The sequence below is a fragment of the Manis javanica genome, chromosome 5 (genome assembly GCF_040802235.1).
Source record: "Manis javanica isolate MJ-LG chromosome 5, MJ_LKY, whole genome shotgun sequence".
NCBI classification, from domain to species: Eukaryota; Metazoa; Chordata; class Mammalia; order Pholidota; family Manidae; genus Manis; species Manis javanica.
In genome coordinates this window covers 19,153,411-19,171,723 of record NC_133160.1, presented here as the reverse complement: position 1 = coordinate 19,171,723, position 18,313 = coordinate 19,153,411, and the positions used below count along the sequence as shown (strand labels likewise).

At 48.7% G+C, this 18,313-nt stretch overlaps 1 protein-coding gene, 1 long non-coding RNA gene and 3 other non-coding genes across 20 annotated transcripts in view; 1 reads left to right on the top strand and 4 right to left on the bottom strand.

The window, feature by feature from the left end:
• Positions 1 to 7,299, top strand: part of LOC108392491 (lipopolysaccharide-binding protein-like) — a 25,566-nt gene extending 18,267 nt beyond the window's left edge. Inside the window, exons 11-15 of the mRNA XM_073236617.1 lie at positions 2,484 to 2,551; positions 4,196 to 4,241; positions 5,104 to 5,167; positions 6,047 to 6,123; positions 7,001 to 7,299. Coding sequence (XP_073092718.1) covers positions 2,484 to 2,551; positions 4,196 to 4,241; positions 5,104 to 5,167; positions 6,047 to 6,123; positions 7,001 to 7,033 — 288 coding nt within the window. The 3' untranslated portion in view covers positions 7,034 to 7,299. The remainder of the gene's footprint in view (positions 1 to 2,483; positions 2,552 to 4,195; positions 4,242 to 5,103; positions 5,168 to 6,046; positions 6,124 to 7,000) is intronic.
• LOC108392478 (uncharacterized) overlaps positions 1 to 18,313 on the bottom strand; it is a 19,820-nt gene extending 1,507 nt beyond the window's left edge. The window contains exons 1-10 of one of the 16 annotated variants that reach the window (XR_012131351.1): positions 18,021 to 18,313; positions 17,343 to 17,486; positions 16,160 to 16,229; positions 14,517 to 14,590; positions 11,701 to 13,256; positions 11,069 to 11,152; positions 10,682 to 10,782; positions 7,833 to 10,586; positions 6,426 to 6,568; positions 4,354 to 4,368 (exon numbers count right to left, since the gene is read on the bottom strand). This is a non-coding gene — a long non-coding RNA (uncharacterized lncRNA). Of the gene's footprint in view, positions 1 to 4,353; positions 4,369 to 6,142; positions 6,569 to 7,832; positions 10,587 to 10,681; positions 10,783 to 11,068; positions 11,153 to 11,700; positions 13,257 to 14,516; positions 14,591 to 16,159; positions 16,230 to 16,408; positions 16,808 to 17,342; positions 17,487 to 18,020 lie in introns of those variants that run through there. The other 15 variants (XR_012131362.1, XR_012131352.1, XR_012131350.1 and 12 more) reach the window with 15 other exon arrangements.
• LOC140849801 (small nucleolar RNA SNORA71) lies at positions 13,063 to 13,196 on the bottom strand. Its single transcript, XR_012131993.1, has one exon. It is a non-coding gene; the product is annotated as a small nucleolar RNA SNORA71 (small nucleolar RNA).
• LOC118971444 (small nucleolar RNA SNORA71) lies at positions 15,515 to 15,646 on the bottom strand. The gene has a single exon (XR_005059891.1). It is a non-coding gene; the product is annotated as a small nucleolar RNA SNORA71 (small nucleolar RNA).
• Positions 16,690 to 16,822, bottom strand: LOC118971449 (small nucleolar RNA SNORA71). The gene has a single exon (XR_005059896.1). It is a non-coding gene; the product is annotated as a small nucleolar RNA SNORA71 (small nucleolar RNA).

Below are 18,313 nucleotides of genomic sequence, written 5' to 3'. Positions count from 1 at the left end.
TATCAAAACTTACTGTAAGGCTATAGTAATCAAAATAGTGTGGTACTAGTGCAAAGATAGACATGTAGATCAATGGAATAGAATTGAGAATCCAGAAATAAATCCCCATATTTATAGTCAACTGATTTCCAACAAGGGAAACAAGATAATAGGGAAGAATAAACTTTCAAGAGACTGGATATCCACATGCAAAAGAATGAAACTGGACCCCTTCCTTATAAAGACACAAAAATTTACTCCAAATGGATCAGAAACCTAAATGTGAGAGCTAAACTATAAGAATCTCAGGAAAAACAGTCATAAATATTCATGACTCCGAGTTAGGCAAAGCCTTCTTAAATATGACTCAAAAGCCAAGCAACAAAATAGAAAATTGGACTTCAACAAAATGAAAAACTTTTGTGCTTCAAAGGGCCCCATTCAAGAAAGTGAGAGACAATCCACAGTATGAGAGAAAATATTTGCAAATCACACATCTGATAAGGGAATGTGTATACAGAATATATAAGGAAGTCTTATAACTCAGTAATAAAAGAAAAGACCAATAATCCAATTAAAAAATAGGCAAAGCATTTCCACTTCTGTGAAGATGCAGGGGATGCACATTTTGCTGCTAAGTACAACTAAAAACCCTGGACATTATATGTAAAACAAACACCAGAAGAAGCAGGAAGAAGGTGGATCAGGTAGGGACTTCAGAACCTAAGGAACAGTAGATGATAAATTCCCTGGGTTTTCTTTTGCTTTGTACATTCCAATTTGGGGCTGAAGAAGTCAACAACTGAGCAATACCAACAGACACAGACAAAAAAAAAAAATACAGCTTCAACAGAAGCTTTCTCTCTCAAGCCAAAGGATCAGAAAAAGGGCAGCCTACTAAGAAAACTTGTAGAGATAATAACTGCTCTACTGAAGCCAAACACCAGAGAAAAAACTGTGGCCCTAACCTGTGGATCTGCCAGCAAGGCTGATGAGGGAGCCCAGACTTCCCCTCTCATGAGGCTGGAGCGACGCGGGCCAGCACCCCCGCTGGGGCAGTGTCAATGGAACAGAGGAAAAATTAAGTGAACTAGAAGACAGAACAATAGGTATTACCCAATCTGAACAACAGAGAAAATAATGGACTGGGAAAGAAAAAAAAAAGACCCTCAGGACGTGTGGGTCAGTAACAAATGAATCATTTTCACATTATCAGAGTCTCAGAAAAGAAGAAAGTGGGAGGGGCTGAAAAAATAATAAGAGAAACTGTGGCAGAAAATGTCCCAAATTTAGCAAGACATAAATCTACAGCACACTCCAAATAGGATAATCCCAAGGAAATCTATGCCAAGACACATATTAAATTTATGGAAACTAAGGACTAAGAAAAAAATCTTGAAAGCATCCAAGGGGAGATGGCACCTTATCTATAGGAGAAAAATGATTCCAATGGCAGCATGTTTTTCATCAGAAACCATGGAGTCCAAAAGAAAGTGGCACCATATTTTTCAGGTGCTGCCTTAACTCAGGTTGCCATTAACAAACTACTGTAGACTTGGGGGCTTAAACAACAGAAATTTGTTTCTCACAGTTCTGGAAGCTGTGAAATCCAAGACCAGGTCTGGAAGCAACATCACTTATGCCCACATTCCACTGACCAGAACTCATTGACATGGCCACACCTAACTGCAAAGGATGCTGGGAAATATCCACCTGGGTGGCCAGGTAATAAAGGAAATGTCTTGGTAAATACATAGCAGGACCTTCCTTGTCCATTTTCAGTACTTCTTGGTCACTGTTCCAGCTGATGTTGTCCTTGTCCATGCCTGAGTAGAAGCCAGCCTTCTGTCCTCTGATGGGATACAAATAATCCTTCCTTTTTCTCATCACAAGCCCCTGGGACATCAGTTAGGTTTCCAAGTGGAGCTGTTCAGGGATGCCACCACAAACACTCACTCAGTTGTTGCAAACAAGAACTCACCTCCTGGTAAGAGGAAGTGGACTCAGAACAGTTAGTCATCATAGATGGGAATAGGGCTTTATGGAGCCTCCAGGTACAGTCACCTGGTTCAACCCCACCCTTCAACAGGTAGGCTTCATCCTCAACACTGCCTCAAACACAAATATGCCAGCTGGTGGTATCTTTAAAGGTCCTTAGGTATCAGGGACTCTGAACTTCCCATGGTAGCCTGCTGCAAAGCTCAGTCATGTTGACAGGCAGATGGTCTCCTTATTCGAATACTCTGCGTCTTTAGTTTGGGCTCATTCCTTCTTGATGCTTCCATGCAGATGGAGACCTCTTAAACCTCTGCTCACATTTCTTTAAGTCAGCTGTGGAGTCACCAACATCCCACATCCTCAGTCCGTGATCCTTGGGTAGCTACTTTTCACCTGAGTCCCACATGTGGCTGTGGTTTCCATTTCTGGAGATTTGTCTCCTGGACTGGGAGCCAACAGGCTGCCTGTGTGGGCTGAGTCTAGGTCATCCCCTTTCGCTTTTCTAGAGAACCAACATCTCTGCCACCATCAGTGTGAGCTCCGGAAGGATCACTGGTTCAGTGACTACAGGAAGGTAAGAGTCCACAGGTCGGGGGGTAGATAAGGGGGCGGGATGGAGATACACAGACGGTGGCCAGAGCATCTAGTCTGGTTCACTGGTGGGGCTGGGGTAGACCCTTGGACACAGAGACCTCCACCGGGGCTGGCTCATTTTCTAATCCAGGTGCCCCTCTGGAAAAGGCATACTGACAATACCTCAGGGTAAAAGCCAGAAGCTGAGAAAAGTTGCCCAGGAGCACAAGCTACTTCAGGTCCTCTACCACGTTGGATTTTCACTCCCCCCTCTCAGGCATCAGGAGCTGGGATTTCTACAGAAGGAGGACTTCAGAATGATAACCTAGTTGGAAGTGGGACTTGAAGCTGTGTTAGTTAAGGAATTTACATATAGATAGAAAAAAACTGTCAGTGTTATACATCAAAAAGTGGAGATTTTGGATGCAGGATTAAAGGCACCCCCAAACCACTCACTTATTAGTCCACTGCCCATATAAGCAATCAATAGGCAAGACTTTATTTGACCAGTGAGTCAGTGGGGAGAGTCCAGGCTTTGAGCAGGAGGGACGGTACCGCCTGCTGGGACCAGCACCTGCTCTAGTGATGTCCTCTGTCCAGAGCCCTCACCTGTGCCCCGTTTCTCCCCCACTCTGGGTGCAGCTCCCTGCTGAGGTACAGGCACAAAAGGTTCATCAAGGAATTCATTTCTGGCCTCTAATAAGGGTTAGATGCTTATGGGCTGACAGAAGGCCCTCACGCCATCAAAATGAACCTCTCCTTAAGGAATCTTTAAAAAGAGAAGCAAATGATGAGCCTTTGGGGTCTCTGGAGGTCCCGGAATTTGATTTGATGCATTGACATGGCTTGGGGGCTTCTGCAATATGAGGAAGGATAGCAAAGTGAGGATTTGAGAGGATCTCTTACAATGATCTTATCAAGGAATTATCGAAACTACTCTGACCTATGAGCAGAAACGAAGAGATCTGCCCAGGCAAGTAGAATCCGTGACCAAGGGAACTAGGTCAGCAGCCCAGAGGAAAGCCTGTTACGAGGGGCTTTGTGGGGAAGCTGGGCATGGCTTCTACAGTGACAGCAATAACGGTACCCTGAGTCCCTTGCCTTCCTTTACCCTCTTGGGTGCCAGCCGCCCGCCAGCAGCCTTGTGGTGCCTCTTTGTCGTGTTATTGTCTATTCCCATACTGTAAAATGAATGCATAGTCATGGCAAGAAAAAACTGGAAATTACAAAAGCATATAAAAATAAAACCACCCATAACCTTGCCTCCTAGAAACTATCACCATTAATAGTTCCATGTTTCCTACAGTTTTAATACATTTTTTACACAGCTTACATAAAATATACAAGTTTGTACATACAGTGTATCACTTTTTAGATTCCACTTTTTCCAGTTAATATTTATATCATAATTTCTTCAAGTTATTCAAAATGCTCAGCAAACATTACTTCTAACAATGCTATTCTTCCTCATTCACAGTGCACGCTTAGAGCCTTAAACCCGCAAGCACCACATTGCAGAGGAACCCTTGGGTGTCCAGCCCCCAGAAATGCCGTTGTCCCTAGGCATTGCACACCCCACTGGGGACACTGCAAGAAAGTACCAGCTGTGGGTTGGGGTGACCTGATCTTCTCTTTCTCTCTACAGTAAGCTGAAACTGGAACTGAAACACTCCAATGTCCGTTTCTTCAGTGTGAGTTGTCTCCTCCCAGCAGGACTTCAGGGGCACCAGGAAAAATGACAAGGTCCCAGATGAAGATGCTCCGCAGGCTTGCAGGAAATGACACCCCATCTGAAATTTAAGCCTCCTAGGGCAGTGCCTGAGGGTTACAGGGGCGACAAGGCATGGCCAGTAAGAGCATGAGCTTTGGAGCTAGACAGACCTGGGCTCTTAGACCAGCCCTGCCCCTTGTTACTGTGTGACCTGGGGCAAATCCCTTAACCTTTCTGAGCCTGTTTCCTTAACAAAAATAGGAATGACAGCATCCACCTCAGAGGGCTATAATATGAAATGAGGCAATGAATTCAATAAGACAAAATATTTCACACACAGTGAGCTCTCAGTGTATGTTCATTATTGTATTAACAGTGGCCCAGGTGCACAATCCCTCATCCAAAGCCTTAGGACTGGTGGGTTTCAGAATTGAGAATTTTTGAGAGGTCATAGGGGGTATGTACCATGGAATGGAACTCTTCCAGCAAGATCTGGGCAGCACTCTATAATCAAACACATTAATATTTCAACAAGTTTTTAAAATATTCACTGAAAGTAGGATAAAGAAGCACTAAATGCCCCCATGACAGTTCAGGTCATGTTTTGCTATAAAATGAGGCTGCACCCCTTACGGAGAATGAAGTTCAGAGATTTGGGGTTTGGGGGGTTGTGAACAAGAGCTGCTTATCTGTAATGGTGGCAGTAATGGCCAACTTCCATTTTGTAAATGGGATGATACATCGATGTTTCCAGAGGTGGGGGTCAGATGTTCCTCCCTTAGACTATTGTTTTCATTCATGTCTTATTTGATCCCTTTGCTCTGGCCCCTTCCCTGCTACAGGTGCAGCTGATGGAAGCCATCCTCAATTACTATGCACTTCACACTATATACCCCTATCTCAACGGTAAGAATAGCTACTACTGATTGTCCCATGCAAAGGTTAAAGCTATCATTTCTGTAGGATTCACAGTTCATTCAGTCATTGCATAAGTTGAACCCCTCTTCTGTGCTGGCTGGGGTACTGGCAATCCATGACCCTTGCCTCATGGAGTTCACGTTTTGTTGGGAAGGCAGTTGTGTAACAGGCAATGACAACATAGTGTGATAAATGCCACAGAAGGTAGCACAGGAGGCCATGGGAACTAGGAGGCACTGAACATGACTCACAGGTCAATCTAGACTTCCAGGACGTGACGGCCAAGTTGAATCCCAAAGCACAAGAAGTTGGGGCCAAGGGACGCAGGGCATTGCAGATGGCTCATGGAGAACACCTGGAGTCAGCACACCTGGGTTCTGGGCCAGGTCAGGTCACTGACATGCTGGGTGACCTTGATGGAAGTTGCAACTAGGACAGTGGCTGCCTGAGAACACAGCACACCTCCTCCCATGCCACTGCCCTCTCCAAGTGGCCTCAGTGTCTACCTTTTATGACTGAGATAAGAGCAGCAGAAATGGCCTGGAAGAGAAAGTTGGGGGATGGATGGTGGTCCTTGGGATATAAACACTGCATGCCCCAGCCCTCGCCACTTGATGAGGGAAGGCTTGAAAAAAGGGCTAAGGGAAGCCCAAGGCTGTCCACATCTGCCCACTCCTGCAGAGGCTGCATTCACCAGGCATTTCCCTCCACATGCTCCCTCCGCATCCCCAACACATCAACCTGAATCCAATAACCTACCACATTTCCGTTGCCACCACCCTGTCCAGCTGCAAATGCAATGGGCTACACGTTCACATCTCCCCAGTCTTCCCTGCCCAGCCCACCTCTCTGCTGTTTGTCTTCCAGCAAAGCTTGAAGTGGGCTTCCCACTCCCTCTGCCAAGGGACACCACCCTCAACAGCTTGGAGCTCCAAATCCACAAGGTCGGTGAGAAGTGGGGTCTAGGTGGGGTCTACCACCTCCTGGGAGGGCTGCTTCTGAGCTGGTGGACACTAGGGGAGCCCCTGACTCCTACTTATATCATGGACATGATTTTTATAGAAAAAATATTTTCATTTCAAATTTTGGAGTATAAATGTCAGGTTTTGATTATCTGGAGCCTTGGCTTCATTAGAGTATCTCAGTTCCCAGTACTTCACTTCAAGCACATTGAGCATCTACAATGTGCCAGGCCCATTAGCCAGACAGGGCAGGAGAGTGTGCAAAGGGGTCAGATTAGACGCACCATTTCTGGGTTGATGAGGAGCCACCTGAACAAGCGCAGGATCTTCTCAGTGGTGTGGAAGCCACAGTGGGCCAGCAGCCTTCCCTACAGCAGCAAGGAATGGTCCTGCAGGAAAACTGGCCAGGCCTTCAAGAGGAAGACACCTGTCAGGGGCAGGAACAGGGACAATCCTAATACACTTATTGATATAAATCCAGAGTTACTAGTTTGCCAATGGCTTCACTGTTCATAAAATATTCTTACTCCAAGGTAATCCTGGACTGCATCCTCCCAAATTGTCCTGTGAGGGGAATAAACTTAGGCAGCACCCAGGTGTGCATTGTTTTCCTGGGAAGGAAAGTGACATTTATGATGTCTTCTAGACATCTAATCGGGAAACGCAGATAAACTCCTCAAGGTAGACAGCTGATGGAACAGTGTTTTTAAAAGGCTCCAAGGCCTAAGGACTTGGTTTTTGCACTGACCTGGTTTTTTGGTGAGAACTTGCCTCCCCCAGTAAAGGTTTCCCTTTCAGAAAGCTCCTATCCTATGCAGCTCAGAAAATGATTTCATCTGCCCTTTTGCCTTCCTTCCAGGACTTCCTGCTCTTAGGAGCCAACATTGATTAGGCTGAAGACTCAGGAGCAGCAGCTGTAGCTGGAAGGGTGGACAACACAACAGCTGGACCTGCCCCTGCCCTTACGAGGGTCCAGAAGCTGCCACTCTGCCGCCACTCCTAGTAACAACCCCTCTCCACAGTCACCAGGGAGCCTGCGGCACCTGAAGACATGCCTGACCCTGGAACACCTTCCCACCTTTCTTCTTTCTCCTTCCCATGTCCTTACACGCTCTTTGCAGCTGTCCTCAGCCTGCAGGGAGCACAACCCCGACTCCTTGTCTGCTGCTAGAAACAACTTCAGTAAAGGAAAAAGCATGAACAGTGTCTGGGCACCATGTAGCCAAGGCATCCTGGTCAACATTACACATGTAGAGCAACTATGTTGTACATGTCATTTGATGTCATGGGTGTGGAAGCAAGTCAGACAGCAGTGGGCCCAAGCCTTGTTCTGCCACTTCCTTGGTGTGTAACCCTGAGAGGGGAACACTGACCGCCCAGCCTCCAAGCTGAACAAAGGGGTTAGGGGCGCCAGCCCTGTGCAGTTGAAAATCTGTTTATAACATCTGCTCCCCTAGGATTTTACCAATAGCCTACAGTTGGCCAAAAGCCTTTCTGTTAACACATATTTTGAATAATACTATATACTGTACTGTTATAATAAAGCTAGAGAAAAATTTTCAAATTGCAGAGCTCCAAAAGCTTTTTCATATATTTATTGAAAAAAAATCCACATATATGTGGACCTACACAATTCAAACCCCTTTGTTCAAGAGTCAACTATATACGATTTACACATTTATTCAACAAACCTTGATTTCCATTTTCTGGGAATTTGCCTGCACTGGCTTCTGTCTCTGGGATTGGTGCTTTAGGAGGAATAGAGTTAAGAGAAAAATATATAGCCTCTGCCTTCATCAAGCTACAGCCAAAAACCAGGGGCCAGCAAACATTTTCTGTAAAGGTCCAGAGAGTAAATCTTTTAGGCTTTGACACCCATTTCATCTCTGTTGAAACTATTCAACATTATCACTGTTGCAGAGAACAGCCCCAGACAGTAAATGAGTGTGGTTGCGTTCCAGTAAAATTTTATTTACCAAAAGAGGCAGCAGGCCAGATCTGAGTGGTAGACCATAGTTTGCCAACACTGGTCCAAAAGAATATTCTATCAGAAATAAATAGGATTGATGCAAGTCTGGCTTACAATTACGAAATTACTAAAATACCACACCTTGTCATAGAGTAATAAAGCTCTTGGGGCCAGTGATGAAACTTGGCTCTCACCCAGTTGGGTTACACCCCAGGTTTATGACCCCAAAACGGGCCATCTCACACCAGGAACAGATTGCCTCCCCAGCTTTACCCACCCCACAAACTCCTAACGGCCCTAATCTGCAGGGATGGAGCTCCAGCGCTCTTTGGACTCCTTCAAATAGCCTTTCCCGAAAGATGTCCCAGCAACACTCTTCATATAATTAGCCTTCAACTCCTTATCTTCTACACCAGTGCTACCTGAGCTTCTTTCAATGATGGAAACACTATGTGCCTATGTGCACCGACACAGCAGCCACCGGTGGCTATCGAGACTTGAAAATTGGCTGGTGCAACTCAAGTCCCGGGTTTTAAAATTGTATTTAAATCAATTTAAATGGCCACATGTGGCTCACCACAATGGACGGCAATTCTAAAGCTCTGAGGCACTGTTCATTTTGTTCAGAGCTGTATGCCCAACACCTACCGCAGTGGCACATGGTCCATCAACACACAGCACAGCATCTCTATACTTAACAGTGACCACCTTGAGGACATAAACTGCCTTATTCACCACTGTATGCCTATTTCTAGCACAGTGCTTGCCTCATAAATGCTCAATGCTTTCTTATGAATGAACCTTCAATCCTATTCAGCTCTCCAGGTTTGTGGGCTGATTCTGTTAAGAAATCCACCATCAGGGGTTCCATCAGGCTTCCTAGCAAACTGGCACATTTCCTGCAAGGATCAAGCCTCCTTGACCATAAGCCTGGTTCACCTTGGTTGTAAGCTCTTCGCAGATTTCCTCAGGCACTAAAGACCTGGGACAGTTCCTGCTTCACACACTGCAGTGGAGCGAGACAGGCATGATGACCTGCCTGGTGGGGCACGGCTGGTGCTGCCAGGCACTTAAGCACTGGTCCATGTTCTACTGCAGCCCCTTCACAGCAGCAATTAAGCACAAGTCACAGCTTTCTCAAGTGGACCCTGATTCCTTCTTGTGGCATCTTTTCAGGCAGTTACAATTAGCTGACTCAACGTGGCAAACAGAAGTCAGAGGATGGTCCTTGGGGAAAGGCAGAAAAAGGATTGTGGACTTCTGGATGCCTCTGCCAGGAACTGGCTGGCAGAGTGACCACTGTAGCCATGAAAATTGCCTAACCCTGCTGAGACCATGAGGGTGTCAAACTCATCAAGGCAGGCTTGACAGCTAAAACTGTCTCAGCTTAGCCAAGGTGGTTTCAATTTCAAATGCAGAAATTATACAGTAACTCCAGCTTTTCATCACAGCCTCTGGGACGTTATTTCCTCATACAGACTCCTCCATGTATAAAACGGAGATTAAAAAGTTCACGCATGTACATCCTTAGCACATCGTCACACTGTCGCAGTTACTGGTTTTAGCCCAATTATCTCTAAAAGGCTGACCTTGAGGACACCACCAAGGATCACAAATGGCAGCTGCTCCACGTTCCCCCTGCTCCCACCTTTTATTCAGTTACCTGTCCTCTCAAGCTGATACCATGTGTTTTACATTCCAGGTAAGTTGACAACTCATCCTAGTTTGCCCGGGTCTTTACTGTTTTTAGCAATCAAAGCCCCATGTCCTAGGAAACCCTTCAACTCCAGGCAAACTAGGTCAGGTCACACATTTACTCTTAAGCCAGGCCCAGAACTCCAGGCCACCCCTGCTTCTTCAATGACATCAGCACCTGTCTCACCATCACCTTCAACCCTCCCAAAGCTCTGCCCTGACTGTTCCTCAACACCCTGAACTCCCATGGGTTCTAAATCCGAGCCAACAGCAGGCACTCAGTGCCTATCCACCTGTCCTAACCGAACACCTTGAACAGCAGCCTGTGTGCCAAGCCTCAGGAGAGGCTCAAGGAGTGAACACAAGGTCCAGCTTGTGACCCACCTTCTCCATGCCCAGCCTTGCTGGCACATAGCTTGTTACTGATGTAAAAGGCAGGCGGTACAAGTCTCAAAGGTTTATTGAATGGGTGGGTTGGTGGGAGGGAGGGAAAGTGATGAGCAGCCTCCAATTCAAGAGAAAAATCACTCTTGGTTATTAAATCGTTCCAGACATGGCAGAAGACATGGGGCTGGCCTTCTCTGTCCATGGCCCAGAGGTGTGGAAACTCAGAGCCAGCTGAAGTGGCCCCAAGGTCCCCAGGCCCTGCGCCTTCCCTCTGCTGTCCTGTGCAGGGTGAGCAGTGGCTCCATGACGCTCCGAGCACACGGTGGGAGGAGCCCTGGTGACGCATCACTCTTCACTCTCTGCCCCCAGGGTCCATGAACAGCCCCAAGAGAATCTAAAAGAAAGGACAGATAAGACCAATGGTTTGGAATCCCTAACAAACCAGCTCACTCTCTGGCTGTGGGTCCCCAGCTCCTGGCATTAACTCACCTGGGGGGAATTATCAGCAAACCCATATCCCAAGTCACCCTGAGGGTCACTGACCCATGGCCTTGGGACTCCCTTCAACAGTCTCTGGCTCTCAGGCTGACCTAAGAGGGAGAGGAAGCACACAAGCATTTAGTCTCCCGCACCATCTTTATCCCAAAGGACATCACTAAGAGGGTCCCAACCAACCAGGTTATGAATGCCAAACTAGGTCACCACTACAACAGAAAGGGTAATAAAGGAAACACATCTTTAAAAAGTCCAGTTTAGAAGTAAATTATTTTCTTTTAAGTGGTTCATGATCACAGCAATTAACCAGATAAGAGCATTCCACAGGAAATGAGCAGAGCGATCACGGTCAGGGGCTCTGGCCCTGAGGTCCTGCTGTACCTTGATCACAGAGATGGACCACCATCCTCAGGGGCTCTCCCACCATATTGTCATTCCTTGTCCGACCCACTGAATATGACCCAGCTAAGAAAGACAAGTCAAAGATTAACTTCCAGCAAGACTTGTTAGGGGCTCAGGTCTTTGAAGCCCAAGACTGGCAGGCCCATTTGAAGGATAAAAATGAGAAAACATCGCCAATGCCGGAGGACATTACACAAGTGAACCCCAACTCAGTTCAGAGGACTCAGTACCCAGAGGTGTGAGCTACCACATTCACATGGTTCACGTTCCCTACACATAAACCGTGTTTTCAAAATGGTCCCCACTGTCCATTAAATCCTCCCACCTGAGGAGCCCCTGGACCAGGAGCCAGGCTGTGGAACAGAACGAGCTTCTAAAGCAAGAAGGGCTCAGGGCAGTTTATCAGATGGCCCTGAGTGCAGGTGGCTCACAAACTAGTCTCACAACCTTCTCATCCCCATGAGGTGGGAAGCACGAACATCTGGGACACAGGGGCCCATCCTCAAACACGAGACACCTGAATCCAGACAGAAGAGGACTTGGCAACTAGACAGCAGCCCTCAGACTCAAAGTGGGGGATCACTGGGATGGGTACCTTGGCCTCACCTCACCTGTTACCTGGGAGCCAAGACAAGCCCCTCAGGGGCACCGTGCTGCAGCTTGAGTCTACAACGTGAAGGAGCCATCACAGGATCTCTGCTGCCCATGGAGCAAATCTACAGCACACAGAATGAAGGCAGGGCAGCCCACCTGCCGCTGGCTGGGCGCAGTCAGCGACACAATATTCTGACTTGAACCAGACAGCAAGCCAGCACGGCTTCAGTCAAGAAACACAGATTTTTTTTTTTTTTTTTTTTTTGCTGGGTGGCCCTGCGGTTTTGCTGCTGTAGAGCTGGAAATGGGGTTTGTGCATGCATGTGCAAACTCGGTCATGTCACCTGCTCTCTGTGTTTGCCTTCCTGCCTCTCTTCCTCTAGGCCTGTAATAAATCTCTTTTCTTTAATAAATATATGACTTGTGGTATATTCTTTTATTTTTATTTATTTATTTATTTTTAACCTATTTTTATTAAGGTATGATTGATATACACTCTTATGAAGGTTTCACATGAAAAAACAATGTGGTTGCTACATTTACCCATATTATCAGGTCCCCACCCATACCCCAGTGCAGGCACTGTCCATCAGTGCAGTAAGATGCCACAGATCCACTATGTGCCTTCTCTGTGCTACACTGTTCTCCCCGTGATCCCCCACACCATGAACACAGATTTTGAGATGCACAGACCTGAGAATTTCTTCTCTAGTAAACAGCTGGGGTTACCCCTTCCAGGAGAAGCCCCAAAGCACAGATTAGAAGTCGTGAAAGGAAGGCTACAAACTGGTTGATCAGTCACGTACTCTTCTCATGGCGACTGACAAGAAAACTCCCCAGCTACCACACTCACATGGTTCACATTCCCTACACATAAACCATGCTTTCAAAATGGCCCCCATTGTCCATTAAATCCTCCCACCTGAGGATTTAATAAGGCAGAGAACTTACTGTTTCAGAATTGTCAGAACCCCTTTTTATCCCTTCATCTCGACTTCAACTTTATCTTCCTCTCTCCATCTATTCAACATTACTGATGGCTCTGGAGAAGTAACACTATGTGCTCCAGAAAGAGCAGAGGAAGCACACCAACGAGCACCTGGGTCCCGCTGCCCTGGACAGTGGACCCCCTTGGACCGTCCCCTACTCCTATGAGCCCACAAAAGAATCCACGCTCCACAATTCCCCCGTGTGCCCTTCAGCTAACTACCTGATCATATTCCAGTGTGAGGTCCAAACATACATGCAGACAGGATTCTGACAATATCCTTAACTTGAAAACACAAGGTGAACCCCCACAATCAGAGGCTGGCCCAGTCACAGTAGCCCTGGGGCCAAGAAGGACGCCAGCTCTGAGGAGAACAGCAGAAGAAAACTCGTGTGTGAAAGCCCCAGGGTTTGGAAGGGACAGCTGGACCCTTCAAACACGGGGAAAACTGCTTTCAGCGACTCTTCTCCCTGCACTATCGATGACCAGGGCACAGGCAGCCCACGGTCACTTTCGGATGCAGGGGCAGAAAAGGGCAGAGAGAAAGACCCAGAAAAGATGGGAGGCTGGACACAGGGCATAAATCTAACCTTTACAAAGAATATTGCTTCTCTCTCACTTAACAACTTTACATTTCCCTGTATGGCCCTGGAAGATGACTGGTTAGCCAGAGATGGGTAAGATTCCTCAAGGGAGGAACAACCTAAGACAGGCACAGTCGCAGGGGGGCCATCAGGTGAGAAATTGCCCCCCCCACCGTTTTGAGAGAAATCTTCTGCATCCGTGGATGTTTTGTTGCCCTTGTCTAGCTTGGATTAATACTTAGTCCATAGGCACACACCTGATCATCTACATTTGCCCTCTTACAGCACTAAACTATGTTTGCTACCTTTATCTTGCATCTACCTACCACTTCAGCATTTTATTTAAAAAAATAATAATAATAATAATAATAAGGGAGAAATGTGGGATTCACATATAAATCAAGTATAAAAATCAAACGAATAATCATAATTGACCTGACTGTTTATAGTTCATGATGTGTAATCAAAACCGAAAGTTTCTGTGATGACTGCGCCATGTAAGAACTTATTCACTATGTAAGAACTTGTTCATGTAAAAACTTGTTCGTTATGCTTCAGAAGATTGGAGACTGTTGAGAATTAGGCATGGGGTTGATTAATGATTGTGCATTGAGTCCCCTATACAGAATTTTATTGTTGTTAACAACCATATGATCAATAAATATGAGAGATGCCCTCTCAAAGGGAAAAAAAAAAAAGATAGGAGGCTGGTGCCAGGGACCCAGGAAGTGGCCTGAGTTGGGGAGAGCAGCCCAGCCAAGCAAAGAGCCCCAGCACTTCTGTTGTGTTCCCACCATGGGGAGTCAAGACTCACCCAACATTAAAAAAATTGGAAATGCTTTTTATTTGGAAAAGGAGGACCATGTGGTCATACCAACATGAAAAAAATCTTAAAAACCTTCACACTAGCATAGCCTTGCTTTTTAGATGAAGTGGAGGCTGAGAACAAGTCAGACAGACAGGCTCAGAGGCGGGACCAGAGTCTCCAGTGCCTAAATACACAATATTTCCAACCTAGTACATTGCTGACACTCCAGTACTATGAAGGGAGAGGTCCCAGAGAGCCCTCTACCCACGCAGGTTTCTAGAGACGCCTCTCCTGTATGAGGGACTGCCCCACAGCAGGGACACAAATGGGAACTCATGGGAGCCCCCTTTACCCCGCTCCCCCTTACATTATCATCCAAGCCCCAGGGAACATGCATATGACTTTACAGACACACAAAAAAACAAAATTCCAAAGAATGGTCCAAAACCTTACCTCAGGGTCCCCTGGTCTAGTGCCTAACTGATGAGAAGACACTTCCCATGGAGCCTCTGCAGCTGCAGACCCACCTGTAGAGACAAGCCGTGAATGGGGGCTCACAGCAGGCCCTGCTGGGCACCGAGCACCTGGCACAGGGGCTGAAAGATTTCAGATCCCACAGTGCAGGCTGTTATTACAGTTAATGCCTGAAAGGCTGCACTAGTGTCTCAGGAGTAAGAACAATTTAACTCAAGGAAGGGGTCTGCAGATGGTCTGTGACAGGAGTAACACCTGTTCTATGTGCCAACTATGGTCCATCTGCTGCTAATCAATCTATGTTAATAGGATGTTGCAGCCCAGCAGTGATCAGCAAAGACCACAATGGGTAACAGGTGGTGGGATGGCCCCACATCTTTATCATCTAGCATCTAAGGGCTGCTTACAGATATATCCTCAACTGTACTGTGCTTTGCCCAGCTCGCTTACTACTCCAGGCCCTGCCCTTCAATCTAACCACCCCTGGCAGACCATGGGACCTGCCACAGCCAGGACTAAAGGCAGACTGTACTAAGCTAAGCCTACTTTTCAACGAAGAAACACCGCCGCCAGTGGGAGAAGAAAAAGAACGCCTCAGCCCCGGGGAGGCTGGCGTGCCCAAGGGCATTACTCCTCTGACACAGCACAATGGGACAAGCCCTGTCACATTAAAAGATTGTCATGAGTCATCTCCATCTCATTTTGCCTTTGTTGTCCAGGTGCCACATCAGGGACCAGGCACAATGTGAAACAAGGCGGAGGCACTGCTCTCAGCACAACACAGGAAGATCACCGATTACCCAGTGTGGTGTTGAGATGGGGCTGAGGGTGCAACAGGGAAGGGGTGCGACGGGGAGGCAGAGGAGGAGGGGAGCCCCTATGGTGGCTCCACCACCAGCCCATAAACAGAGGCCGGGCTCTGTACAGCAAAGGGACACACGGCACCAGGTGCCAGGAACGAAACTGTTGGGAAGACGTGTAGGAAAGCTCCAGAGTTTGCAAAGGACAGGATGGGCCCTCCAAACACGCGGAAACGCTTTCAGCGACTCCTCTCCCTGCACTATCAGTGACCAGGGCACAGACAGCCACGGTCACTTTCGGATGCAGGGGCAGAGAAGGGCAGAAAATGAGCTGAGAAGGGAAGCCCATGCCTGGGAAATGGCCTGAACCACAGGAACAGACCCGCAGGAAAGTCAATGATGACTTACAGCCTAAGATTACAGAAGCGACCCCTGATTCTCAGAGATTTTACCACTTCCTGCCAAAAGCTGAAGGGAAGACTAACATAAGGAGAAACCCTTGGATTTATAATACTGAACGTTTGACAGGATTCTTACTCAGACTACAAGGGAGGCTCAGCAGGTTGCTGGATAAGAACCTGGGTTTGACTCTAAAACGCAGCCCTCTCTGTCCATCCAACCTGCCGATCTCCTGTCAGTGTAACAGCCGCCTTCATCAGGGGCTCTTGGGAGCAGAAAAGGGCTCAGGCCTGTGCCCACCCGCCTGGGGGAAACACAGATGGAACACCGAGAAGCACCCTTCACCACACTCCCTCAGACACCCAGACACCTGACCTCCCAGTCTGCACTGAACTTAACCAAACCAGGCAGGACACCACTCACCCAGGCCTCACAATCCAGGCTCTCCCTGAGGACACCGCTCATGCCCAAGAACAGCAGGCACACAACACTCCTGCAGGGGACAAAAAGTCAGCATGTGATCGGCCCACTTGGACCTGCTTACAACATGTTCCAGAAACTATGCTCAGCAGGAAATCACCAGGGGAAGCCAGGCCTTAGGAGGTGAATGCACTGACAGCCTGTCTCCCGCAGTCCTCAGGCCCCCTCGTGCTCGGTCACTGCCACAGTCACCTAGGGCTGTCCCCTTTCGAAGGACAAGCATGAAGTCTTCTGAACATGAGGAAAAGCTTGCAGCTTCTTTGCCTGTATTACGAATTCCACGACACAGGCAGCCTGTCATAATCCCAACATGGCGGCAGAAAGGGACACAAGCTGCTGAAATCCCGACCACTGTCAGAAGACCTCGGCTGTGGCTCCGCAGGAGCCCACACATTCACTGAGGCGTGTGTAGACAGCACTCAGCAAGACACGAGGGGCCACAAGGCATCTGAAGGGTGGTGGAAGAGGGCAGGTGTGGGAAGGCTCCAGAGTTTGGAAGGGACGGGGTGGACCCTCCAAACACGGGGAACTGCTTTCCACAATTCCTCTCCCTGCACTATCAATGACCAGGGCACCTGCAGCCCACAATCACTTTCGAATGCAGGAGTAGAAAAGGGCAGATGAGCCAAGAACAGAAGCCCATGTGGGCAGCCTGCTGTCCACCCAGGCAGGGGAAAGCTGCCCAGACAGGCAAAGAACCCCCAGCACCACTATCACGTCATGTATACATTCACCTCCCTCATCAACAGGGTCCATAGAGAAACCATCTGCTGGTAAAAATGTGCAAATTGTTTCCTCATCCTACAAGGACAGACTGCGTACCGAATACGGGGGCAGACACCGTGGGTTCAGAAACAGAAAAACACACAGAGCCTCTGCCCTCCCAGAGCTGTTGCAGTAAAGCTCAGGACAATGAAGGCGCACCAGAGGTTTCCCAGCTGATGAGGGGCTGAGTCGGAACCTCTCTGGCCCCCAAATCCAGCCCCATCCACTACACGACGCCTCCTCCTGCACAAGGGCTTTGCAAGGTGGTTCTCACAACCCTCCCAAGTCCCAGGACCACCCCTCGGGTGGAAGGCAGGCCACAGGCCCCGTGCTCAAGGCGCTCACCAGCAGTGCCACTTACCCAGGGAACAGCCTCACCCCCAGGTCGCCGCGGGGGCGCATCAGGGCCCGGCAGGCCATAAGGGGTGCCGGCTGATGCGGAGCCCGCGAAGCCGTCCAGGGAACTTTCCATCTGTCTCCAACAGGGCCGCGCAGCCCGCAAGGCCTAGGTAGGGAAAAGCGACCAGAGGCGCTTCAGTGCAAAGCAGGGAAGCAGGAATCCAGACTCTGGCCCTTTTGGGGTCCTGGGAAAGCCCGCAATTTAAAACTCACACAACCAACTGGTCAGTGAAATAGAGATGTTAACACTGTCCTTTAACGGTGAGGGATGCGAAAAGGGCTAAAGGTCAGAAGGGCACTGTAGGCCTCCGACGAGTGGCTTCGGGGGATTAAATGCCTGTGTCCCAGGTCGGGGAGGAAGAGGGGGTAAGGAAGGGAGTTAAAAGTTCCGATGCTCAGGCGCCCCTCGGGCCTGGGGTTACACCGGGCTCCGCACGACTCGCTGCGGGACAGGGTTCCCGCCACCAAGCGGGGCGAAAGCTCCCATGTGGCTGGAGGACCGCACCGGCCAGCTCCGCAGCAGTGGGCCGACGGCGCGGCCGGCCCGAGACCCCTCTCCGGAGGACACGAACCCCTAGAGGTCCACACCAGCGGAGAGACGGGCTCGAAACCGCGGGCAGGGCCTGGCCTCGGAACTGACCTCCGGGCTGCTCTCCCTGAGCCCTAGGGGACTCGGTTTCCCCTTGTTGGAGAGGAGGCCGCAGATCACGCGCCCAGCGCTCCTCTCAATGTATCCACCTGGGGCGCCGCAACCGACGGCGCAGGACAGCGGAGGAGACAGAGACGGCAGCGCGGGGCGAGGCGGATGTCTGCGGATTTGGAACACCGCACGGACCTGAGAAGGATCCACACCCCAGGAGCTGCAAAAGGCACTTCCCGCCAGAGCTGGCGGAAACGTACCTACGGCGCGGCCTGCGGCCTAGAGCGCCGTCT